At 34.7% G+C, this 27,594-nt stretch overlaps 1 protein-coding gene across 1 annotated transcript in view; it reads left to right on the top strand.

Annotated features, from left to right (window-relative positions):
* The window catches only part of LOC148939689 (dipeptidyl peptidase 8), a 95,749-nt gene extending 68,849 nt beyond the window's left edge, over positions 1-26,900 (top strand). The window contains exons 10-16 of the mRNA XM_089107190.1: positions 1,498-1,633; positions 8,108-8,283; positions 9,839-9,958; positions 12,792-12,944; positions 14,392-14,537; positions 18,595-18,706; positions 26,706-26,900. Of these exons, the coding sequence (XP_088963316.1) occupies positions 1,498-1,633; positions 8,108-8,283; positions 9,839-9,958; positions 12,792-12,944; positions 14,392-14,537; positions 18,595-18,706; positions 26,706-26,798 (936 nt within the window). The 3' untranslated portion in view covers positions 26,799-26,900. The remainder of the gene's footprint in view (positions 1-1,497; positions 1,634-8,107; positions 8,284-9,838; positions 9,959-12,791; positions 12,945-14,391; positions 14,538-18,594; positions 18,707-26,705) is intronic.
* The last annotated feature ends 694 nt before the right edge of the window (positions 26,901-27,594 follow it).

Raw genomic sequence — 27,594 nt, 5'->3', positions numbered from 1 at the left:
TCTGCCGCAATGTAGTGTATTAAATCTTGCATCGAGTGGTTGAGTTTTTCGTTGCTGTTGAATATCTGTATATTTAGTATATTTGTTAATTCAATGCTGTATTTGTGAAAATCTGCATTTTGATATTATATCTACTATCGGACATATCGAGCATTTGGCTATCGGCACCATCTAGTCTAGTTTAGAATGGAAGCTAAGTTTCAAATTTATTTGGTTGACTGCCACCTTTCAAGAAAAAAATATATTAAATTTTGAATAAAAATGTTAAATATTTCCAGGAGCGCTTCCTAGGAATCTATTTTTTTTTTTAATTTAATAGCAATGAAACAGAAAGATATACTTACTTGTGCTTCACACTTTTTTGTAAAATATAGTAAAAAAGTGTTTAAACTAGAAACATTTATCGTTGAAACTATTAACTATTCATTGAACTCGAAGAGAAAATAGTGCCAAAAAAATGTTCAAACGTTCATCATAAGGATAAACTTGGTGTACTATTAACAATTTAGTAATCCTCTGCTATATTTTTGTAAGCAAGCTTAATTTATTTTATTTTATTTAATTTTTGAATGAAGTGTTAATTTGTGAAGTGTTAATTTTAAGTGTTAATTTATTATCTATTGAATGAAGTGTTAATTTGTGTGGTAATTTTGATTGAAGGCCTTTGCGTACTTGTTGTTATATAGTTTAAAATAATTTTATGGCCTGTTGATTAGCGGTTATTATTTTTTTTTTTATTTTTTTTTACTCTTCGTATTCGGAGGAAATAAAAAGTTTGAATTGAATTGAAATCCTCGTGATATCAATGCACTATTTCCAAATTAATTTATTATTGGAAATTAATATTTCCATTATTGCACTATAATGCAGGGGTGACCATCATTGCCCCCGTCAATTGTCTCGGCGCCCACCAGGGGATGATTAATGTCCACTTTGGGATCTACTGTGCCAAACTATTGGTCTGACTTTTTAAATGGGCCTATTTGAACTATTTGTTAAATTACAAATATTTAAGTTTTCTCATTTCTTTTCTTTGGCTTACTGTATGCGTTTGATTAAATATTAAATTGTTTCCAAGAATATATTATTTACCCTAAATATTGCTGATGGGGCAGTTGTGTAGTCAGTAGAGTGCTTGGCCATACCGAAGTTGTGTAATGGGTAATTTAGTCATAGCTAAAATTCGTCTATAATGAAAAAAGAGGAAACCGAGTCTCGTATATTTCAGACCAACTGGTTTTGTCTCTGTTTAATATCTCTGCTACTTAGCTTCAAATCGGTTCTCAGGGGAATCTAGGGGGAAAGCCGGGAAGCGTCGGATGATTTGCCTCTAACTAAGTATAGCACACCCGGTCGAGGACAGAGTATCAGGAGATTGGCACGCGCGCTACGTGAACCACATTGGTCTGTACACGAAAATTATTTTTTGAGTTAATTAGTTTTTCGTATCATTTATCAAAAATCAGATTGGTATTAATTATTTTGCACCTTTTTTAGGACGCCAGATATTTGGCAACCGTGTTCAGTAACACTCAATCGATGCCTGCCTGTGAGATATTTGACATTGTCATAGACGGTAATTTGGTCGAAAACGTGCGTGTCGTATCAAGAGCGTTTTTGCTTGAACCATCAGGTATTTCTTTTTCTTTCTTTTTTTGCATTCTTGCTGTCAGGTTATTTAATCTTCAGCGTTTTGTATATACTTAACAAGGAATTATTGGTTCCAGGACCCCACTGGAATGGCTTTCTGCTCTTCTTCGGGTCCTAACGCCATCAACAGTTTGGCAGGATCAGTACAGTGCAGTAGGCTATATAAGGGTGGCCATATAAGGATCAGTACAATGCAGTAGGCCATATAAGAGTGGTGTTATTGTACAGCAGAGGCATCAAGTAACATCGACATTTAATAGATAACCTCAGTGGAAGAAATTTTTAATAGCTAACCTCATTGACTATGTATTGCAAATTGAAGTCTTGATTCTATACAGGAAGCTGGTGTATATAGTAACCGTCTGGCGGCCGTCTAAATGTTAACTCAAAACTGAAAATTTATGAAGATTAAATACTTATCAAATTGTTATGATGTTAGTAAATTCGGTTCTGAGGGTTTTCAATTGGATTATGAGGGATATGTTTGAGGGGATTTTAGGAAATAGTTTGTGAAGTAGCAGACGGTACTTTTGAAGGACTTACATTTTAAGGAGAAAAGTAACGGAACGCTACTTTCGTAGCTCGTGCATACCTCCCCTTCTTCTAATAATCAGTGCAGTTTTACAAGCTACAGTTTTTAATTATATTATTGTATGGGTTTTTGAAACAATTTTTTATTATCTATATAAGGTTAGACAGATTTGAAAACAAATGTTAAGGGGGCCGAGCTTGCCCCTCTTCCTTCATAAGTGAGCCCCCTGGAAATGGGTTTTGTTTTACCCAATTTCATCCTAATTATTCTAAGATCCTAATTACTAATAGGGTTCCTCTTTATCGTTAATAATGAATTTTGCCTTATGTAAGTCCTATAGATGTTTTGTGCCCTATGGAACTTTAGTTACCTTGCCTCAGCCGATTTTTGGTATTTAAATCATTCAGTTATTTCCCGACTACTGTTGCTACTAAGGGTCCTGCAATGACTTTCCCCTTTTTCTTGCTCCCTTTAGTCTACCAAGATAAACATCTAGTAAAACTTGAAAATATAACGAAGACTATTTAATCGTTAATTTAGATAGTGTCGGGGTGGCAGGGCCCTTGCAACCCATAAGACAAAGGGTGTAAGTTGCGATCGCCAATTATTTACAGAAAGGTTTTGTATGTTTGATTTTGGGTGTCTAACTGGGTTGAAACTTTCAGAGATCGTTTCTGGTGCCAAAAGGAACATAAATTTTGTTTGGAGGGTGTAAGGGTTCGGGATCATTGAAATAGGTCAAGAATGTCATAGCTTTAAGACTTCAAAGACATAAAACAGACTTTTTGGAAGACTTATAAAACTCATGGAAAAGGCAGTGAGGAATGTGTCTTGCACTGGATATGGAGGATGCTCCTGAGAAATTGACTCTAAAGTCCCTTATCCTTCACAAGCAGAAATCTCTAGCACCTTCTTTCTTTATTGTTGTCTAGAAGGGTTAGGAGCTGAGGCTAGAAAAAAAGAAAGTGGTTTTGGGGAAATGGAACACTTGGCATCCACCGCGGTTAAAATTAGCGGCTAGATAGGAAAACCCTGTGGATATCAAGCTAGGGAGGTCGTAGTGCCACACTTTTTTTCCAGCCAGATCGTCAAATTCGCAATTTATGAACTTCTGAACTCACTGGGGCTAGGCGTATTCCCTCTGGAAAATTCCCCGCACGTGCAAAAAAGTATGACAAACAAAAAATTGAGTAAAGAAAAAATTTTGGGAAGTTTTACCTATGTTTCAAAATATAGGCACAAAGTGTGGTGTAGAATATCCTATTCTACTAATATAATTACTACTGCTAACAACTCAATACAGCACCAAGCTGCCTGAGGCCAGCACAGTCACGCAAGTGCCTCTTCCATCCCAATCCATTGAAAGTCTTCCTGTTACACCCTCCCAAGAAGGTCCAATTCCTTAAATCCTTCCTTGTGACCTCCTCCCACCCAATTTGGGGATGACCTGATTTTCATTTGGCCCTAGATGGTTGGCCGAAAAGGAGGATCTTTGGCCGTCTGTCATCCTTCAACCGCAGCACTCTTCCTAGTCATCTCAATCTTTCTCTCATTACAGCCCTCTTCATATCCCCCAGTGGAAAATTCCCCCCACGCAAAATTGAGCAGCCAAAAAAAACATGACGAATAAAAATAATAAAGAAAAGAAGGAATTTTAGTATTCTGCAACTCACTAGCTACTCAGTGCAACACCAAGCTGCCTGAGGCCAACACAGTCACGCACGCTTCTCCTCCATCCCAATTCATTGAAAACCTCCTTTACACCATCCTAATAAGGTTTGATTCCTTAAATCCTTCCTTACGACCCCCTCCTACCCAATTCGGGGACCACCTGTTTTTCGTTTGGCCCTATATGGTTTGCCGAAAAGGACATTCTTTAGCAATCCGTTATCTTTCATACACAGAACGTGTCCTAGCCATCTCAACCTTTCTCTCATTATAGCCCTAAAAAGTAGGATATAACCCCATTCTTCGTTCATCTTACTGTTTGAAATACTGTAGGTCAAACGGGTACCCGAAACAATCCGTAGAAAATTCCTCTGAAAACATCTGATAAATCCTCCTCCGTCTTTTGGAGTCCCCAAATTTCAGAACCATCCTTGACCACAGTCATTATTGTAGCTTCCAATATTCTAATCTTGATTCACAGACTTATCTCCTTATTCTTCCAAAGTCTTTTGGAATGCTGGTAGAATTTCCAGAGTCCTTTCTTTTGTTCATTTTTTCTTATTTGTCTTAATTTCCCTTTACCTTCTCAGTTTTATGCGGGAAGAATTTTTCAGGGTTGAATACGCCGGACCCCGAGCTCAAAATTCTGATTGTCAGTGGGACAGAATGCTCATGATCTATATTGTCATTAGAACGGCATGTATTTTTCGAGCCAGATTTTGAATTTACAGTCCGGCTTGTTAGGGAAAACGGTGTTAAGTAGAGAACCTTATGTTTCCTTTTTTCTTTTTTCGGCTTCAATTCGCAGTTTTGTTGCTTTTGGCAAAACAAGCTTTGAAGTTGCAAATATTTATAGAAAATTTCAATTTTGTTGCTGGGAAGCTGTGGAAACTTTGAAAAGTCCCGGTTCAGAGATCAAACAGTTCGTGGTAACGAACTGTAAGTAAGGAGCGACCCGGCTCAATGGTAACCGAAACTCTAAAAACGGAATTTTTATACCAATAGATACATCAAAAGAACTAGATTTTAATGCTGATGTTAAATATAAATGTTTCATCAAGTTTAATCCTACCTATCAAAAGTTACGCGCCTGACAAAATTTGCCTGATTTTTGAAAAAAGGGGGAAAGACCCCCTAAAAGCTATAGAACCTTAATGAAAATCACACCATCATATTCAACGTATCAGAGAACCCTTCTGTAGAGGTTTCAAGCTCCTATCTGCAGAAATATGGAATTTTCCATTTTTTGCCAGATGAAAGATCACGGATGCGTGTTTATTTGTTTTTCGGTTTTTTTCCCCAGGGGTGATCGTACCGCCCCAGAGGTCCGAGAATATCGTGGGAGGGCTCATTCGAATGGAAATTACAAGTTCTAGTGCCCTTTTTAAGTGACCCAAAAAAATGAAGGGCAACTAGGCCCCCTCCCACGCCCTTTTTTTCCCAAAGTCGCCCGATCAAAATTTTGAGATAGCCATTTTGTTCAGCATGGTCGAAAATATTATAACTATGTCTTTTGGAATGACTTAATCCCTCGAAGCCCCCAGGGGGAGGGCTGAAAGTTATGAACTTTACCCAATGTTAACACATAGTATTGGTTATTGGGACCCGGCTCAGTGGTAACCGAAACTCTAGAAAACGGTATTTTGATATAAATAGATACATCAAAAGAATTGGATTTTAATGCTGATTTCAAATATATAAGTTTCATCAAGTTTAATCCTACCCATAAAAGTTACGCGCTTGAGAAAATTTAGCTGATTTTCGAAAAAAGGGGGAAAGACCCCCTAAAAGTTATAGAACCTTAATGAAAATCACACCATCATATTCAGCGTATCAGATAACCCTACTGGAGAGTTTTCAAGCTCCTATTTAAACAAATGTGGAATTTTGCATTTTTTGCCAGAAGAAAGATCACGGGTGCGGGTGTATTTGTTGTTGTTTTTTTTTCCAGGGGTGATCGTATCGACCCAGTGGTCCTAGAATATCGTGGGAGGGCTCATTGGAACGGAAATTAGAAGTTCTAGTGCCCTTTTTAAGTGACCCAAAAAAATGGAGGACAACTAGGCTCCCTCCCACGCTCATTTTTTCCCAAAGTCACCTGATCAAAATTTTAAGATAGCCATTTTGTTCAGCATGTTCGAAAATATTATAAGTATGTCTTTTAGGATGACTTAATCCCCCGAAGTTCCCGAAAGGAGGGCTGAAAGTTATGAACTTTACCCAATGTTAACATATAGTATTGGTCATTGGGAAGTATACAGTACAGACGTTTTCAGGGGAGATTTTTCCTGGTAGTGGGGGGGGGGGTCGGGGGTGATGTTGGAGGATCTTTCCATGAAGGAAGTTTTCATGGGGGAAGGGACATTGCTATGAAAGGGACGCCGGACTTCCCAGCATTATTTAAAAAAAGATCAGAAATTAAATATAAAAAAACAAGTTTTTCAACTGACACAACAGCAACATCAAAACTTTAAACGAATAGAAAATATTACATATTTAATTGGGTTCACCCCCTAGTCAATACCTCACTCTTTAAGCCAGAGATTTTTTAGTACTTTAATCAGAGCTATTTATTCTAATTAACGGCCTTTGTGATTAAGCGGTCAGTTTTAAAGAATTGGACCAAAATTCGAACTTTCGCTTAAAGAGCAAGGTATTGACTAGGGGGCGAACCCCCTATTATACGTATTAAAAATATATGAATATAGAAGTTCGTTACGTAAATTAATTCGTAAGTTACGTATATTTATTACTAATAAAAACGTTCGTAAATAAAATGAAACAAGTTTCGAGAAAGCCATTTAACCAAATAAAAGTAAATTAATATGAAAATTTCGTTTTAATTATTCATGTACTGTGAGCCAAGATCAAAACCTGCATTTATTCAAAAATGTTAAAAAATTAAATAAAAAAAACAAGGTGTTTTAACTGAAAGTAAGGAGCGACATTAAAACTTAAAACGAACAGAAATTATTCCGTATATGAAAGGGGCTGTCCCCTCCTCAACGCCTTGCTCTTTACGCTAAAGTTTGATTTTCTCGCAACTCTATTTTTTTTAAACAATAAAAAACTTTACCGTAAAGAGCAAGGCGTTGAGGAGGGGACAGTCCCTCTCATATACCGAATACTTTCTGTTCGTTTTAAGTTTTAATGTCGCTCCTTACTTTCAGTTAAAAAAAACTTTTTTTTTCATTTAATATAAGTAAAACCAGTTCTTTTGCTTTAATTATTCCTAGTTTTTGGTGGTTTTAGCACAGTAGAGGGCTTTCCCCTTTCGAGGGATACGGCAAGTGTTTCTATGCATGCATGCTGCTCAGTAGAGTGTTTGAAAGTAATATATTATAGTTTTAATGATGTTTTAATATATATATAATATAATATATTATAATATATAATATATAATATAGTTTTAATAATGACGTTTTAATATATTATTAAAATTATTAAATAATGACGTATTATTAAATAATGAATATTATTAAATAATGACGTTTTAATATATTATTATAGTTTTAATATATTTAGTGTTTTAATGACGAAGTCCCAACATTTTAAAACTTTCACTCTATTTTATAGATGTTTCTCTTCTTTCTGTGATGTCAGTGTTTCTGTGCCATACTGATCATAGAGTCTTAGACCTTAGTTCGTCATGTATAGCATTAACCACCTGAGGCTTTCTGAAAGAACAGTCAGTCATCCCCGCTGCCCGGAAGTTCCCCCACTGCGTTTGGGCGGGTTGAGTTTCCAGTTTTTGACTGGACAAAGGAAATCTATCGTTTAAAAAAAGGCTAGTCTGTAATTCTTTTCTTTGTCCAGTCTCATATTATTTTGACTATACCATGTTCAGGAGCGAACTTATGGGTTGTGGAGGGGAAGCGAAGTCGATCCTGAATTCCGCCACCACTGAAGTGTTTTTAGATTTGCTATTATTTCTTATATGTTTTCACCTCATTAGTCTTTTTTAGTGATTTTAGACTTTGCCCCCCCCCCCCTTGATATGGTTAAAAAGGGCACTAGCCATTCCAATTTCCAGTCGAATGAGTCCTTTTCGAAGTTTCTACGCCAACTAATAATACATTGTGCCAGCATCGTTCTTTACTTAGGCAGCGCTATTGCGCTGCCTATGAGTTTAGACTTTGCCCCCCCCCCCTTACGCTCTTCCTGAATTAATTCATGTGCACAGGTTTTGGCGTATCTAGCCATGCTCAAATACACAAACATCAAGTACACATTCTAAATTACGCCTTTTCTTTCCAGTTCCTGATTCTGGTTTTTCAATGACACCGGAGATATTTAGCTGTCAGATTAAAAGTGGTGAAACGATTTATGGTGCAATAATTCGGCCTACTGGTCGAATCCCAGGGAAAAAGTACCCTACTCTGGTCTCAGTTTACGGAGGACCTGAAGTGCAACTAGTTACTAATAGTTTCATGGTAAAGAGTATTCTTTAGCATTACTTATTGGCCTAAATTACTAGTGAAGATGAGGGATGGTACCAAATGTATTAAGTAGAATGAGTAGGGCGAAGGGTATTCCTAGCATTTATAGCACGGCCAATTCTAGGAGGTAGGGAGTTTGAACCCCCCCCTCCCCGCCCAAGAAAAATCCTGGCCACAGCCTTGATTCCTATTTTTAAAAGTTTTGATAAACAGAAATCCTGGGCTTCCTTGAGGGACTAAATATTCCTTGCAGTGGCCAGGATCAAATCACATACCCATAGTTTACCAGCCAAGATCCTCTCACTGTGCTGATAAAGATAATTTCACCTTGTTGGAAAAGGAGTATTCCAATACACGGTCATTTCTAGCTTTACAAATTTTACGCTTGTTCAGTCTCATATTTCAAGCCAGTTGCATGGAGGGAAAGGGATTTGATTTTCAACAAAGAAAAACCACAAAGTGGCGTAGTGGGGTATTTGTTGGTAATTGGAGATTTGTATCCGAAATAAAAGAATGTTCAATGGTCTGTTCAGTATAAAAGTGAACCAATGCCAGAAAAGTATCTCTTATTAATAAATAAAGTCATATATGCTTTAAAACACTGAACAATGAAATTCAGTACCCACTGTTCTCCCTCCCTGGCCTAACTGAAATCTTACACTATATGCACCAGCAATATATTTTAACGATATATTTTTATTTACATATATTTTATTATATGTTATACTTATGCCCGTCTCGTGCCGCACAAACAAACTTAGTAACTCCTTTGTTCCTTTTTTTACAAGTGCTTTTAATAAAATGTAGAGAAGTGTTTTTATGTAAAAAACAGCGCCTTTTAGTGCATTTTTTTAATGTGTCTATGACAGCTGTTTTTAATTAAAATGATTCTATGATTCTATGATTCTTTATATTTTATTATATATTATATTTATATTTTATTATATTTTTATATATTAAGATAAATTTTACATAAATATAATAAATTTTATTATATTTGTATTTTGTATATATTTTATTAACATAATTTTATTTTTGTTTCAACAAGACGTATTTTCAATCCACCAACTGAAACTTTGCAGCTGTTGACTAGTTTTTCTCAGTATTTCTCAGAAGGGTAGGGCACAATCATTCATTGAGGGAAGGGATTTCTCTTTGTCTGATGTCTGTACAGGAAGAATTGAAGTATGGATAAGTCAAAAGTAATGGAGACTATTGATAATTTTGAGAGTACCACAAAAAATGAGTAGGTCTTCTGGACCATTGCAACAGAGTTGGAATTGCAAGGGATGAAGGGGGAGGGGGTAGAAAAGCAAACCAAGTAAAGGAAATCATCTCTTTGGATGAATTCTGTGTGTAAATGACCAACATCAACTTTTTGCTACTATATATTATTTTAATTTTATTTTATTTTAATTATTTAATTTGCTTTAGGTTTAGGTCTTTGTTTGATTTTAGTTTAAAACAGTTAAAGGTTTGTTAAACTAATTTTTGGTGGAGGAGGGGTGTGAAGGATAATGAAAAGTAAACTAAGTATTTATTTTTGCAGTGCAAGTGGCAGCCAAGGATGAACGCTCTTGTGGCATGTGGTTATAATGTAGTTGCAATAGACAGCAGAGGATCAGCAAATAGAGGGATTGACTTCGAAGCCCCACTTTATCAAAAAATGGTAATGTGTGGTTTTGTTTCTCTTATCTTTCCTCTGTCATATAATCAGAGTTCTTTTCTACATTTGCGAAACGTTTTTATCAAGAAAAACATTGTGGATGGGTATAGGCCATATTGTCGCCCATACTGCCATCTATCGAATATGCTAAAAATCAGGTATTGGATTTATTTATTTTAAAAAAGCTAAAATTAAGTTTAAATTATTTAAATAATTATTTTTTGGACTTAATGACTGTAAATTGGACTTTTGGTTCATTCAAATTAGTCGAGTCCGAAATCCAATTTTTATTAGGTACGATAGTATGTAAGATGGGTGACGGTATGCATCTTGGAACTATTACAAAAAAAGAATAAAATAGGGAAAATACATCCTGCCAGTGGAGCTGCCGATGTCATGCGGTGTGTTCAGTTTTAAAAGGATTTTAAGAGGTATATGCCATGTAGTATCAAAGGAACCATCTACAATCTAAATTTATTAAGGTCAGTTCCATACCATTTGAGATTCTAGTGTGAAATCAGTTTAGTTTTTTTTTTTTTTTTTTTTGCATAAATTTTGTTTTTATATTATTCATAAATTAAACAATGGATGCTAGTTACTTATGGACAAACACGTTTTTGTCACTAAATACTAAGAGGCTGAGAACCAATAGGTAAGAATCATCCTACTGAGAAAGGCCAAAGTTCAAGGAAACTCAGTCAGTATCCCAATTATATTGATTTACTCCTTATTTGACGTGCATTTAATGAAACTTCTCGCCCTCCTCAAATGACGTTTCTGCTCTGGTTGCTGCTTGAATATCCCAATTACATTGACTTACTCCTTATTTGACACCTATTTAATGAAACTTCTCTCCCTCCCCAAATGAAGTTTCTGCTTTGGCAGCTGCGTCAGTATTATAATAGTTTAAAGTCTTTATGACTAGGCTACATATAAAGGATGAAGGAGTGTAGATGGCCAAAGCTGCTTTCTATCCATGTAGGACCCAATAGGAAGTAGGTCAGCCTCAAAAGGTGTGAGAAAAGGGTTACTAGGGAATTGGAACTTTATGAGTGGGAGGAGAGAGTGAAGCTTTGAGCAAGTTCGGTTAGAGGAGCAGCGTGTGTAACTATCCTGGACTCATGTTGCTTTGTACATCAATGATTTGTTTGTAATGCAAAAAAAAAAAAAAAAAAAAAATCCGTCAACTTAGCATGGGTAAATGATCCTCCTTTTGACGACCTGCCGTGACTACGAGATCCGTCATGATTATCGTAATTCTTAAAAGTAAAATTATAATGACTATTAATATATTAATGATATAATAATTAATAATAATTAATATTAAAAATATAATGACAATTAACCTTAAAACAGATCTCATTGGGGTCTCTCAGAGCTGTTGATTGAAATTTGTGTTGTTTTTTTTATTTGTTTTTTTTTATAACTTTCTCTCTCTAATGACCGTAGAAATGGTTCAACTTTCTTTCGACTCTGTATTAAGTTTTAAAGAGTGATTTCTCTCAGATTGATCATGCCTATTTTAATTATTTTTTTCTTAATTATAATCTTAATTAATATTAGAATTAATGATGTTATTAATCTTAATTGATTATTCTGTCTAAAAATTTGAACTCAATTTCAGTATTGAAGCTTTAAAAAAAAACTAGAATACAAAAGTAAACAAATATTTGACTATCTATTTCTATTTGAGTTAAGTGATTTTCTAATTTTATTAATATCAATGTTAATCTGAATTAAAACTAATGTTAAGTTCTATCTTAAAAGAAAGTCTGTACGGAAATATGACAAAAATATGATAGTCCGTACGGAAATATGACAAAAATATGACAGTCTGTACAGAAATATGACAAAAATATGACAGTCCGTACAGAAATATGACGAAAATATGACAGTCTGTACAGAAACTGTCTTAAAAGACAGTTTGAATAGAATTAGACAAGAGAGAATAGTTTATTAGTAGAACGCTACTTATGCTTGATTAAGCTGTTTAAAATTTCTTAATCGTAAATCGTGGAGTTGTGTAAATCATAAAGCTTGGAGCTTGGAGCTTGAACGTGGAGCTTGTCCAAGGAGCATTTGTTGTTGCGAACAACATCCAATTGTTGCGGTTAGAAATGTTCCTCCAAGGCATTGGCTAAATATTCATTAATTCTAAAATGCCGTTAAGCTGAATTCTATATATCGAATATTATGCCTTTGTCGAATTGAATATTGTAGCTTTTTTGGACGGGGGGGGGGGGTGAACTAGGAAACACTTTTTAAAGATCTTATGCAGTTGCCCCTCCTCCCAGTAATATGGAGAAAAAATTAGTATATATTATTATATATGTTCCTTGAATGTCTGAAAGTAGACCCCCCCCCCCCCAATGAAAATGTTGTAGATTTGCCCCTGGATACGACCACATAGTTTGGAGCTTCTTGAGAGGGGGTAATGATGGAATATTTGAAAAGATTTTTGTGGAAGTGGAGCGTGTCCAGCTTTTTTGAATCAGGGGTCATGGCGCTGCAGTAAGTTGTTAGCAGTATTAAAAAAAAAACATCCAAATTTAAATTATATGAGGAGCCTATCCATTTCGGAAATTATAAAGATATATTAGAATTATATAGCAGTAACTCTTCTCAGGTGCCACGACTTTTGGATGACTGTTTCGATTAGTTGCTTACAGGGTGCATTGTGCTTTCTTATTATGCTTTCAGAAATGCTGAGAAACTGAGCGTGTTCGGACGAAAATTGCTTTCACCGGGTTTGCAACAAGTGAAAAAAATATTAATAATAATATCAAATTTTGTAATTAGTTTTCTTTTCTTCTTTTTCAAGTAGATTTTATTTTAGGGCTCAGTGGAGATACAAGATCAAGTTGAAGTATTGGAGTGGCTTGCCAGTCGAGATGACTGTATTGATATGAGCCGTGTAGGAATATATGGATGGTCTTATGGTGGCTATCTTAGTCTAATGGGTCTTGCCCAGGCTCCTCAGATATTCAAGGTAGAGTTTCAATCTCTCTCTCTCTCTCTCTCTCTCTCTCTCTCTCTCTCTCTCTCTCTCTCTCTCTCTCTCTCTCTCTCTCTCTCTCTCTCTCTCTCTCTCTCTCTCTCTCTCTCTCTCTCTCTCTCTCTCTCTCTCTCTCTCTCTCTCTCTCTCTCTCTCTCTCTCTCTCTCTCTCTCTCTCTCTCTCTCTCTCTCTCTCTCTCTCTCTCTCTCTCTCTCTCTCTCTCTCTCTCTTCGTCAAATGTTTTATGGGATAGGGGGAGGAGCAATTGAACTCGTAAGTTTCTCTTCAAGTTTCGAGAATTTAAGGGTTGTTCTTATGATTTTTCTTGCTTATCAAATTAATTCGCCTTAATTTTGACGTTTCCAGGAAATTCTTCTGACGTTTCCCGGAAATATTGGACCTTCTGAAAATCAATCCCTCCTTAAGGGCCTGCTGTTTAGGCATCAATTTTTGAAGGAGGGTCTACTCACGTAATCTTGAAATTTTAAGAGCTGTCCCTTCATTTTCTTATAATCCTCTGATTTTTGACGTTTTTAACGTATTTTTGACAAAAAAAGATTATATCAAGGTCAATCCTTTTTCATTATGTTAATATACTTCCGACTGTTAGTGTGTGGGATTCTAGTTAGGAAATATTTGGGGACCTTGGGAAATATTTTCAAAAATCAAACAATTCCGTACTATTGCCACCTTGCCACCATATATGTAAAACTGTGGAAGGTTTGCTTATCGCTGACTAATTTATTTTTTTTATTTTTTTGAGCTTTTTGAACTTAGTCCTAAGAAAGACAGCTAAGTAAATTGAAAACCATGGTATTTGATAAAAATAGACCCTATCGAGTGCCCTAGATACAAATTTTACTTAAATGTAAAACTAATGTTATAAAAGCAAAGTTGCTTAAATTTAGAAAAATGAGAACGATGAGCAAATAACGAGAAAATTGATGGGTATGAAATGATGGGTTTTGAAAATAACGAGAAATTAATTAAAGGGTATGATAATTAGGTCATCTTTACCTAATGATAGTTGTTTTTTCTGAATTCAGCTGGGGTTGAACAAAAGGTCAAAATTCAAAAAGGGTGTTCCTCCAGATCAATTTCAGAGTGATATTCCCCCTCTCCTGTATACAGTTATATTTAAATAACCAAGTTCTTGCCTTATAATGTTCATCATCATTATCGTTTGAATGGTTTTATTTTCTGTCTATAAGTTGCCATTGCTGATACCCCAGTCACGGATTGGTTACTATACGACACTGGCTTTTTCTGAATTCAGCTGGGGTTGAACAAAAGGTGAAAACACAATAAATTGTGTTCCTCCAGATCAATTTCAGAGGGATATTCCCCCCTCCTTTATACAGCTATATTTTAATAACCAAGATCTTACTTTATAATGGTCATCATCATTATCGTTTGAATGGTTTGATTTTCTGTCTATAGGTTGCCATTGCTGGTGCCCCAGTCACGGATTGGTTACTATACGACACTGGCTACACAGAGAGATATATGGGACTTCATACACCTCAGACCATGACTGCCTATTACCGTAGTAGTGTCTTATCTTTGGCAGAGACGTTCCCTGATGAGTAAGCTCAAGTTTTGCGTCTATAGTTTCTTATATGCAACCACAAAAGTGCCAATTAGTCTATAGTTTATGTAATTTAATAGGTATCAATCTCAACAAGAAAATGTGAAATAAAAAAATTTTAAAAACTGAAATAATTTTTAAAATGTGGGAAATTTTTAGCTCTAAAAAGATTTGTATGACATCATTCTAATTTGGCACTCCCACAAAAGCAATCATCTTATTATGTTAAAAGCAGTACATTCAAATTCATTATTTTATGCTCTTTCTAAATATCATGCGCATTTCTGGCAATGCAGCCCACATCCTTGATGGCCTTACGTATAGCCCTTCCTTATTTTATGCTCTTTCTAAATATCATATGCGTATTTCTGGCAATGTAGCCCACATCCTTAATGGCGTCACATATAGCCGTAATAATCTTAAACATCTTGATAAAATAAAAGCAGTAAAGCAGTAAATGCTTTAAATGCTTTATTTTGTGCTCTTTCTAAATATCATAGGTGCATTTCTGATATATATATATTATATATATTTATATATATATATATATATATATATATATATATATATATATATATATATATATATATATATATATATATATATATATATATATATATATATAAGCGTCTGTGTGTGTGTGTATGTCATAGTATGTCTGGAAATATAACCCTGAACACAAGGCATTAAAGAAAAAAGGCACTAGATATGGCAATTCCTTTTCAAATGAGTCCTAAAACATCTCTCTATGATGTTTTAGTACCCCACTAGTGCTGACAGAACAAAAGCAAAAGGAAAAAAAAGACACTGCTGGCTATGTTTTCATTTCGACCTAACACCATTTTTGTGGGTTTCAGGCTAGTTTTCAAAATTAGTATGATTTTTTTTTTTTTTTTGCTGAACTTTTACCATTAACATTAATTGAAATAAAAGTTACAGCCCATTTACTTCACTTCAAATACTAATTACACTAATGCAATTAGTGTTTGAAGTGTTTTTTAATGTTAGTGTTCAATGGACTAATTTTGTTTGTTAGTTTCATGTATATGTATATGTTACTTTGAATGTCTGAAATCTGGTTAATGTCAACATTCACTGGTGAATGTCCGAAATTCCTTTTCCTCTGCTTGGATTCAATTAGCTATGTGAATCAGTGTTTTTCAGTCTTATACAAGCGTTGATGGTAAAAGTTAAAGTTAGGTTATGCTAGGTTGACTTTGGTTAAATTAAGAATTTGTCAGTTAAGTCTTCACTTTTTAAGAATTGTCACTGTGGTATCGTATATTTTTGGGAACTGCGTCCTCTGTGGTAAATCCTGCGCTCACGCCTGGTCGTAGTTATGGATTTTGAATTTGTAACAAAACATACCGGAGGCGTGGTCAAAATATGTCACAAAAAAATTAACTAAGCAAGACTAAATAAAGTTAGTACTCTAGCTTTTTTGATGCATCAAGCAAAGGATGTCAAATATGTGCGCAAGTAACGGCATTCACTTTTGACGACATATAGAGCTTGGGAATATCACTTTAGGGGGGGGGGGGGTAGATTATATTTTTTCCAATTAATTTCCCACAAGTTCCGTCATTTGCACCAGAACCAAAGTGCATGTTGGTTTGTTATGATTGTTGCTTGCATGTTACTCTTTGCAATGAAGAGAAATCCCCAGGTAAAAGAAATTTATATCCTAATACCTCCTGGTAAACCTCAGGAGTACAAATTTCTCTATTGACGATTAATTTTACATAATTTCTATAACTTTTTTATATAATTTTATATAATTTCAGTTTTATTGAAATAAGTGTATGTAATTAAATAATATTTTATATAATTATAAAATTAGAGAGTATATAATTTCTCTAATTTCCCTCTTGATTATAGATACCCTCCTATTGAATCTAAACTGAATGTGAGATAGGAAGGATCCTTTTTTTCTATGTTCGTTCATATTATTGTTAAACCCGGAATACCACTCCATTTTACTTTTTGACATATGTAAGGGAAATATGAGGTTTTCTGAGGAAAATGTGAGGCTCAGTAGGTGTGAGGAGAGATATGTGAAGCAGTGCTCAGTAGTGGTGAAAGGGGTGACAAAAAAATCCAAAATCAAAATTTATCGCAAAAAATCAACCTGGCAAAACTAAATAAAGATAGTATCCTAACTGTGTTCATGGGTTAATTGAAGGGAGCTATCTTTAATAAACAAAATCCGGTAATTCCGGGAAATAAAATCCGGTAGTCAAAGCGAAAATAGCTCCTGCCAGATCCAGGTTTTGACATAGAATACAATTAGCTAATGTTTTATTAGAATACTTCATTAAAATCATAAATCCTAATTTGGCTGAATAAATATATTTTTAATGCGGATTTCTTTTGAATTTACTTATCTGAAAATAAATACGAGTAACCTATTTTTAGCTACACATTAATACGAGAGTTTATTTATTTTAACAACAGTTTGTCTTGCCAGAAAAAAACATATTTTTCAGTTCTGATCTCGAAAAAAAGCAAATCAAATTTCGCTGCATATGATGTCGTTTTTTGTTCATGAGGCGAAATGGTTTCTGGCAGCTAGAGCGAAAAATAATTCCTGTCAGAACCTGGTTTATAACATTAGATAAAAATACGCTAACGTCTAATTTAGATGCTTCAAATAAAATCAAAAATCTTAATTAATCAAATCAATAAAGAGGCTTTTAATGAATAGTAAACCTCAATAAATAAAATTCGTAATTTCAATACGTACTAGTGTCTGCCTATCTGAAAATGAATAGCACCTTACTTGTAGTGCATAATAGTACCTTACTAGTAGCACCAACTAGTAGTGGTTGGTGCTACTTGGGGTTGGTACAACCCCAATAGCACCTTACTAGTAGTGCATAAACTAGAGGCTTTTTTTTAATATGATTTTTGTCGTCAAATAATAATAATGATATAATGCAAAAGCGTAGACCAGAGCCTCTTACAAAACAGGAAAAAGACAATACAAAATTTAGGTAAATCTTCTAAAGTTACTGAAGTCGTACATACGACTCTCGTATATCTTGTCAAACGAGTTCTTGAAAGAGATGATAGACGATGTCAGAACGGTTTCTTCGGGTAGGGAGTTCCAGGTGTCGAAGACTCGGTTTCGAAAGGCCCATTTGCCTACATCTTTGTAGAGCCTCTCAGTTTTAAGCTTTAAGGGATGGCCACGTAGATGATTTTTGTTAAAGACCAGCAGTCCTTCTCTGGGGACGTGGTCATAGCATAGGCAGCCATGGCATAGCTTGTACAGCTCGATCATATCACCCCTTAGAAATCTGTATGAGAGTGCTGGTAGGTGAAGCAGACGAAGACGTTGTTCGTAAGCGAGGTCTTTCAGACTTGGGGAGAACTTCGTCATCCGCCTTTGAACTGCTTCCAGTGCATCTATATCCTTGTTCAGGGATGGACGAACTGTGCAATGACCATATTCGAGAATTGGGTGGACTAGCGACTTGATGAAGTCGAATCGCAAGCTTGAATTAGCCACCTTTACATTTAATGTAAAAAAGGGAAAATTAGTAGTAATAAAAAACATCAATAGATTTGTACGCAAACAAGGAAAAGAAGATGAAAGAAAAGAAAAAAAGAAACCTTAGACCTTACATACGAAAAAAAAAATTCCTGGGAAAAATAAATTTCTTGATGTTTTCGATAGCAAAGAGATTGAAGATTCTCTCGTATGTAAGAGCATTGACTCTTACATTCGAGGTGAATGTTTCAAGGTGCCCAAGTGGGGGGTTACCAGGGTTCGAAATAATGTTATGAGAGGCTTGGAGGCAAATGTTCTCCTCTCCCATCCTGCAAGTTTATGTGAAGGGTGAATTAAAAAAATTGAATTATATTCAGTCACTCCTCGCCTTGCCCACAAAAAGAACTGTCCTTCTTCAGGGTTTTGCTGATCGTTTTCCTTGCAACCTTGTTGCACTAAAGCTCAATTGCTCATTGTATTTTTCGGTGAGGTGTTATAACTTTCACCCTTGTGTAGTTCCTCCTCTTTTAGTAGTAACTTTAGTTTTTTATTTTCTGCCCAGAGAAGGAAGACTTTTGATAGTTCATGGTATGATTGATGAGAATGTACATTTTGCCAACACTGCCAAGCTCGTGGAAGCTCTTGTTAAGGCTGGAAAACCTCATCAACTGCAGGTAAGGTTGAATCTATGTTTATTCAAACCTTCAGTCATATTTCCTATCTGTTAGATATCTTTTTATTTAAATTATAAATTTCAGATCAATATCGTCATCAACTCAATTGTACAGAAATAAAAAAAAAATAGTGGAAACAAGAGCGAAAACAGTGGAAATAAACAGTAGAGGAAGAAATATAATTCCTAACTAAATTTCACACTTGAATTATACACTCAATCAAGCTTTTTTTCTATATTAAAATAGAATCTTGCCCATCAAAAAATGGGGAATTTATTTTAGATTTCTATTGCTAGATTTTTCAGATATCATAAATATATTGTATATTATAAAGTTAGATTATCACTCCCAATCGTATCAGATTAAAAGATTGTAATTTAAATTTAATTTGTGCTATTGAATTTTATTTCATTTTTTTCAGAGGCACTTCATATGGAAGGAATCGTCGTAAAAATTTCAAAGGGGGCTCATTCGATTGAAAATCGAGAGTTCTAGTGCCCTTTTTAAGGGTCAAAAGTGATTGGAAGGCAACGAACACCCCTTCCACGCCCATCATTTCCCCAAACACATCCAATCAAAATTTAGAGATAGCCATTTTGTTCTGCGTAATAGATTTCCAGATAAAAATTATGTTTTTAAGGAGGACAATCCCCCACAGCCCTCGGGGCAAAGGTCGTAAGTTATTCCTGGGGGGAATATAAGCTTTTTATAGAAAGCTTTGTCGTAGAAACTTCAAAAAGGACTTATTTGATTCAAAATTCAAAGGGCTAGTCCCCTTTTTAATAATCGAAAGTGGTTGGAGGGCAACTAGCCCCCCTCTCGCGCCCACCTTTTCCCGAAACACATCCAATCAAAATTTTTAGATAGCTATTTTGTTCAACGTGTTTGAAAGTTCTGGAAATTAGGTCTTTGAGGATGACAACCCCCCACAGCCCTCAGGACAAGGGTTGTAAGTTATGCCCTTGGGGCATATAAGGTTTTTTATAGAAAGCGTTGTCGTAGAAACTTCAAAAAGGGCTCATTCGATTGGAAATTTAAATGGCTATTGCCCTTTTTAATAGTCGAAAGTGATTGGAAGGTAACTAACACCCCTTCCATGCCCACCATTTCCCCAGACACATCCAATCAAAATTTGGAGATAGTCATTTTGTTCAAAGTAGTTGAAAGTTCTGGAAGTTATATCTTTGAGCATGACACTCCCCCCCCCCCCCCACAGTCTTCAAGGCAAGGGTTATAAGCTATGCCCTGGGGGCATGTACGGTTCTTATGGAAGGAATGCTCGCATAAACTTCAGAGAGAGCTCATTTAATTGGAAATTTAAAGTTCTAGTTCACTTTTTAAGCGTCAAAAGATATTGGAGGGAAACCAGCCTCCCCCCACGCCCTTTTTCCCCAAATATATCTGATAAAAAATTTGAGGTTGCCATTTTGTTAAAAATAGTTCAAAGATCATGTAACAAAAACTCCTTTACGTATGGTCATTTCGTTGTATATATGTTTGTTATATACAGTACATATGGTTGTTATGGAAGGGATGCTCGTATAAACTTCATAGAGGGCTCATTTGATCGGAAATTGAAAGTTGTAAATATTTTTTTAAGAGTAAAAAGTTATCGGAGGGTAGCTAGCCTCCTCCCACACTCCATTCATTTTTTCCAGAGGCACTTCATATACAAGGGATCGCCGTATAAACTTCAAAGGAGGCTCATGTCAAAGGGGGCAAAATTTTTTCACTTTGATATTGTTACTTTGATACCAGTTTTGATACTTTTATGAACATTTTATTTTTTTTTTTTTTTTTTTTTTTAAGTTTGATTTTGAATAAGGAATTTTTAAAAACTTTAAACTTTTCGCAATAAAAAACGAACAAAAATTAATTAAAAAAAAAATCCGAAAAATAAGTTTTTCACAAAAAAGTAAAGGCCATTTTCAACGTAAGCTCAGCAGATACAAATACCTGTTAAAATTCAAACTCAAAGCGACCAGAAATCACTATTAAAGAATAAATGAAACCCAAAACGAACAGAAATTAAATAAAGAATAATGGGAAAAAAACATACAACAAGTAATAATATAAATGAATAAATAGATCTTACAGCGAGTAATCCTTAGATTGAATATGAAAATCAAGCTTAAAACGAAAAAAAATATTTTGCTATTGAAGTATAAATGAAACCTAAAATAAAAATAAATTAAATAAACAATCAATGCCAACAAACATACAATAGATATTAATGTAAATGAACAAATACATCTTACAACGAGTGAAACTTAAATTGAATATGCAAATCCAACTCGAAACGAACAAAAATCACTACAAACAAGAGTTTGGGTATCGTGTCCTTCTCTCACTGTAAAATTCTAATACCTACTTCGTCATTGGCGCTTTACTGAAAACTGTATGCGTCTTGAACCGTCTTTGAAGGTATAAACCACATCAAAATGACTATTTGATATATAATGATATTAGTTGTTGAAAAATCCATCAGTTCAATAATTTATTTCACTCTAATTTTATTTCTATTTTCAATGCTGAAAGAACTGAAAAGAAAATTATTTGTAATATAATTCGTTTTCAGTGAAGTGCCAATGACGCATTAGGCTTTTGGTTTTTTTTTTTTTTTTTACAGTTAAGGAAGGGGACAGCATCCAAATTCTTGTTTGTAGTGAAACTATATTCGTCTTGCACAACTTTAGAAAGAACTAATAAATTAAACTGAATATTTGACTTACAATGATGTAAATCGCTGAAAGCTTAACAGTTCGGAATTTGACTATAATTTTAATGTTTATTTTCAATATTAAGTACAAAAGAAAATATTTGTAATAAAATTGGTTTTCAGTAAAGCGCCAATGACGCAGTTGGCTTTAGACTTTTACAGTGAGAGAAGGCGATACCCAAACTCTTATTTGTAATGATCTTTCGTTCGTTTTAAGCTTGATTTCCATATTCAATCTAAGCATTACTCGCTTCAAGATCTATTTATTCATTAATAGTATTACTTGTTGTATGTTTTTGCTATGATTGTTTATTTAATTCCTGTTAGTTTTGTGTTTCATTTGTTCCTTAATATTAATTTCCGGTCGTTTTGAGTTTGAATTTTAACAGGTAATTGTATATGCTGGGCTTAAGTTAAAAGGACCTTTACTTTTCTTTGGAAAACATATTTTTCGGAAAGTTTTTTTTTAATTAATCACTAAATAAGGGGCATAGACTGAAACAAAAGTACATTGAAGAAAATTAATAATAAAGCGTAACTTTTGCCTTTAAATTTCGTTTAATTTAGCTAAAGGTAATTCTTTCTAAACTTAACAGCATACTGATCTATGAAGAACAAGATGAACTGTCCAAAATTCTTTTGATATTAGACCGGTTAGCATGGTCAAGATATGTGAAGAAAAAGTCCTCAAATAAAATTGCTTTCCGAAAAAATACTTTAAATCCTTTGACGGTATTTAAAAAGCTGCTACAAATTAAAAAGGGACTCATTAAAAATAGTTCTTGGGAAAGATCCTCATCAAACTTCAGGAAGTCCTGGTTGATTTTCCCTGAAGTAAGGATGCTAGGACTGTTTTTAAAAATGTTGTTTTCCTGGTCGTGTTTTAATGCAAGTTTGTTTTATATTTTCATTTGTTGTTTTTTTTTAGAACGGCCCTTGGATATAGTGTTGAAATATTCATTTAAGGTTAAAGTTTCACTGTCTTACGGAAAAAAATTCCCTATTGTTCTACTTGTTGTTTGTGTCTATGATGGAAAAGTACTGTGGTCTTCGTCGCTATTTATTTTCAATTTTTTTTGTTTCGAAAGTATAAAGATCTATTTTACGGAAAAAAAATTCTACGGAAAAAAATTTACTATTGTTCTACCTGTTGTTTGTGTTTATGATGGCAAGGCACTGTGGTCTTGGCTATTTATTTTTATTTTCGTTTTTATTTAGAAAGTATAAAGATCTTTTGCCGTTTTAATTTTTCCTTTTGCCTTTTGCCGTTTTGCCGTTTTCATTTTTACTTCAGAAAAACTTTAATTCCTTTGACGGCATTTATATAAGTGTATTTAAGCTTGTCAGTTGTTGCAAACTAAAAAGAGACCCATTAAAAATAGTTTTTGTGAAAAACTCTCATCAAACTCGGACTGATTTCCTCAGAATAATTATATTAAATTACAAAGGACATCAGAATAAATTTAGTTCTCCCAACATATAATAAATATATATAATAATATATAATAAAAATGTCTCTCCCTAGACTTATTTTAGTTTTGGTCTCACTTTCTAAGATTTTTGTTTTGGTTGATGTTTCGAAAGTATGAATACCTTATTTTATACCATTTTATATTAATTTTTCTGTTCCCAGTTGTAAATTATGGTTCTAAATTTCTTATTTTTGATATTGGCCGTTTAGGTAAATATTTTCCTCCATTTTTGATCGGTAATAGAGCTACTACCGTGCTGATAATTACTTCTGAATTAGCGGCTGACGTAGATGCCTCGTCAGAGCTAACCGAAGCCTGAAAAAAAATATTAACTCTAAAAGAAGAAGAAAATTACAAAATTAGCCAAACATCACATTTTGTTTAGTTTTTCTGACATTGAACCATTGCAAAATGGTTTTCTAGATGTGACAGTCTTTTTGTATATAGAATTTCAAACATCATCAACCTCTTGATTCCTGAATACAACTACTCCTTCAAAGGAAGGCTGATTGCTCCTAAACGGTGTTTTTATATGCCTTTACCTTTTTACCTTTTTTACCTATTATAGCTAATCTTTCAGTCGTATTTATTTGTGTTTTAATTGATACCTGCTACTGCTAAAACTCCATAACTGCCTATGGAGGTATTTGTTTCTATTGAAAACGTATTTTCCGATTTTTAATAATTTCTTGAAGATATGTATGACTCTGAATTATTTCGTTTAACTAATTTCAACTATCATTTTTACTTTTTGCTATCCTTTGTACTTTTTTGGTATTAACTATTTTTTATGGCTCACTATGAAAAACACCAAATTATACAAAAAATCAATCAGTTCTTTGTATTAAAATGAAACAACTAAATGGTTAGCCTCTTTTCCTTGTTTGTGATCATATCAGAGGTTGAATTTGCAGCTTCCAGCCATGCTATGATGAAAATAAGAACAGATAGTCAATCATAACTAATGATAGTTGGCTTCTGATCTTTGAGTTATAAGTTCCTTTATTTAATAATAAATTTACATCGACAAAAACAAGCTATGTAGATGTAGATGGTAGATGCTGGTTGACAAAGACGACAGCGAATTGTAGGTTTTGAATTTTTGACCGTGTTAATAAGGTTACTAGCATAAGTTAAAAAGAGTATTGGCCAAAAGAGAGATCCTTGTGGAACACCAAACTATTATAAAAGGGTTCCAAAAACTGAATCAACCGAGATGACTCGACCAAACAAAAATGAAATAAACTAAGAATGACCAACTAGCTCACTTGATTTCAGGCTCTGTTCGAATGGTATTACCGCGAACGGTTTATTGTATGTTGACTTTAGTGTTTCAGTATTGGATCCTTTACCAATCTAAAACTGTTTCGGATTTTAATGGTTTCCTTCTCAAATGCCAAAAAGGGCGGAAGTGAAATTTTAAATGTGACTGGAAGAACATGGACGTGGATGTATAAAAAGTGAAGATCGATGCCACATTGGACAGAATTAACGTCCTCTTCCTGCTACAGCAACAGTGCTCAGAGTTTCTAGACTAGAAGAAAGAGATTCTGATAAATATTTATGGTAGCAAAGTCACACATGCAATGTGATGTGCCGAGTGCTGTCCTGGTCCTTTGCGCAAAGTACGTCTGGGGTCAGAAACATCTGGCTGTTCACTTAGTTCGGCATTACAAAAAAGTCAAGAATCTTCTCAATTGTGGTATCACATATCAACTAGCTGTGACCATCCAAAATCTGGCGCCGTTAATGAAGTAAGGTTGTGCACTAAGCGTCGTTTTGCTACGTGTCTCGGCAATCATCAGGCTGAAATTATTGACCACAAGAGCGAGATTCTTGAAAATAACCCAAATTAGATCTGGATGTTTATAAGCGACAAAATTGCCTCAGAACTTACAAGCGAGAGGAATTGGATTGAACTCCCTACCCAAGCCGAAATAATGTCCAACCCGTACAAAAAGTATTTAGCAAATTTTGGTTGCGTTTTGTAAAGATTTTTCATGTACCCTCCCCCCTCCCTCCGTGACACCGAAGTAAAATCCTGAATGAGCCTTACTTGTATGTCATGTTATTTGCAATAGTATGTTTTTATGACTGTCTTGTGTCTTTTCTTTATTCTTTCTTTTTCGTTAACTCTCTTTTACTCCATTTTTGAGCCCTTGTGTACTTTTGGCCAATGAAGTGATTAATTGATACCAATATGGGAAAGTTTTCGAAGAACAACCCTATGTTTTCACGATTTGAATGCTTTTCGTACATCAAGAAGGAGAGTAGCAGTCATCAAACCAGAGTGAAGAGCTGAATGTAGATTATTCAAGGAAGTTTCACATGTAGGCTCAGTTGGGCTGTGCGCCTTAAACCAAACTGAACCCATAAAAAAAATTGAATTAAGAAAATCCAGAACTCAAGAAAGCATCGTTTTTTCAAAACTTTTACAAAACGCTAATAAAAGAGACATGCGATGATTATTTGCAGAACCTTTCTGTAAGTAACTTTAAAAAAAAATTAATGACACTAGTGCTTCGAAGCACTTGGGAAAACACAATTTTTGAAATATAGATTGACTCGTGGGGGTAGTAACGATTACAGGAAGAAAGACCTTGCAATCATAGGGGGTCTGGGCCAGAAGAGGAACGGCTCCGCGAACCATTGATGAATCTGGCTGAATTTAACTTTCAGAAACATGGCTAAATAGAGTAAAGCCAAGACAGATCAGTTCTGTGAGCCAGTTGAAGGCAATTAGAGACCGAAAAATGATTCAAAGATTGATGACCAACCATGTTCACAGGACTTACAGGCAAGTTGGCGACAGAGATTGTTCATATTATATTAGCTTTGCCTATTCTGAAAGCCCAGCTGAATCGCAGCGGCACGACCAAGATTTGTAAGTTGACTCATGACTGACAATGTCCACTAGGCTTGTAGGCAAGCGGGCGACTGATATTTTTTCAAACACTCTCAGTTTTGTCTATTGAAAAAGCCCACTGGAGTCAGAATCAGTTGATGACATAGATTTTAGGTCGAAAACTTATGGCAAACAAGTCGCCTGAACTCGCCGGGTGAATGGGCGACCTGGATTTTTCATATTGTAGCGGCTTTGCTTACTTGAAAAGCCTATGTGGAAATCGCTGGCAGTCGACCAGGATTTAGGATTGACACATGACCGACGCATAGACTCGCAGGCGAACAGGAAACCTAATATCTCTCATAATAACCTAATATCTCTCTCCCTCTCGCATCTATAAGCTTCCAAAAGTCAAGAATCATGTGAATATGACGTAAAAAGCCTCTAAGCCTTTCAAAGATTCTTATTTTTCCTCTTCCAGCTTTTAAGGAGTCGAGGATCCATCCAGGGAACTAATGGAGTTGTTTTGTTCGATGCTGCAACGCATTCTTGATGCCTCACACATTAATTATAAAAATGCAAAACTGGTGTCAACAATAATACTTTGAATGTGGTCAGGATTGAAGTAAAGCTTTTTCATTATATTCTTATGAGGAGCTAACAGTTAAAAATTCTGCAAAAAAAAAAAAAAAAAAAAAAAAAAAAAAAAAAAAAAAAAAAAGGCAAATAATTCACTTGATTGAACTTATTTGAACTTAGTGTAAAAAGCAGGTTTATCTTATTGTACTTTGTTGTAATGCCCAAAATTTGTTTTCTTTACTTGTATTTGTACTAGTTTTGTATTTATATATGTATATATATATATATATATATATATATATATATATATATATATATATATATATATATATATATAAAACTTTTTGTTGGCTGTCTTTTTCATAATGCCATTCTTTTTCCTAGATTTATCCAAACGAAAGGCATAGCATGCGTCATCTAGAATCTGGAGATCATTTTGAAACATTGATGTTGAATTTTCTTCATAAAAATCTATAAGTTCAGTTCTTGCAACCGTTCCTTTGTACATAAAGTATTTGACTATTTTATAAACTCTTCATTTGACTGTTTTATCTTCTAAGAATAAACATTTTTGGGCAATTTTTTTTGCATCCTATTTCCATGAAAATCATGATTTTCAAGGGAGGGGTTGTTAATGTAATTTCTTTCTGAGTTATCTCTCTCCCATTTTCTTTTCCTCCCCCCCCCTCTCTCTCTCTCTCTCTCTTTCTCTCTGTCTTTCTGTCTGTTACTCTTACATTCTCGCTTTCTCTTTGTCTTTCTGTCTCTCGCTCTTACGCTCTCACTCTCTCTATATTACATTCATATAATAGTAGTAATAACAGTAGTAGTAGTAGCACTCAAATATTTGCCTTTTAGTTAGTTCAACATCACCTACAACTAGCCCTGTAAGTTTTGACTTCATACTCCAAGCCAATCCTAAGACATTGCTGATACGCCCTTTTGATAACTGGCATGCATACAGTGTATTTTCATTCTGTTCAACTTCCCCCCTCCAATATTCCCTGGTACTTTCACCTTAATACCCTTAGCCTTAGTTGTAGTAGTAGTGACAGCCATAGCAGTGGGAGTATTACTACTAGAAGTAATAGTACTAGCAGCAGCAGCTGTACTGCGAGTAGCAGTATCAAACAGTTCGTGGTAACGAACTGTGTGTAAGGACCGACTCGGTTCAATAGTAACCGAAACTCTAAAAAAACGGAATTTTGATATCAATAGATACATCAAAAGAACCAACTTATTGTGCTGATTCCTAATATATAAGATTAATCAA

Source organism: Artemia sp. Qi Xiang Cuo, chromosome 21 (assembly GCF_049724085.1).
Source record: "Artemia sp. Qi Xiang Cuo chromosome 21, ASM4972408v1, whole genome shotgun sequence".
In the NCBI taxonomy this organism is placed as follows: Eukaryota; Metazoa; Arthropoda; class Branchiopoda; order Anostraca; family Artemiidae; genus Artemia; species Artemia sp. Qi Xiang Cuo.
The sequence above is the reverse complement of the archived record's forward strand: the minus strand, read 5'-3'. Positions and strand labels throughout refer to the sequence as shown.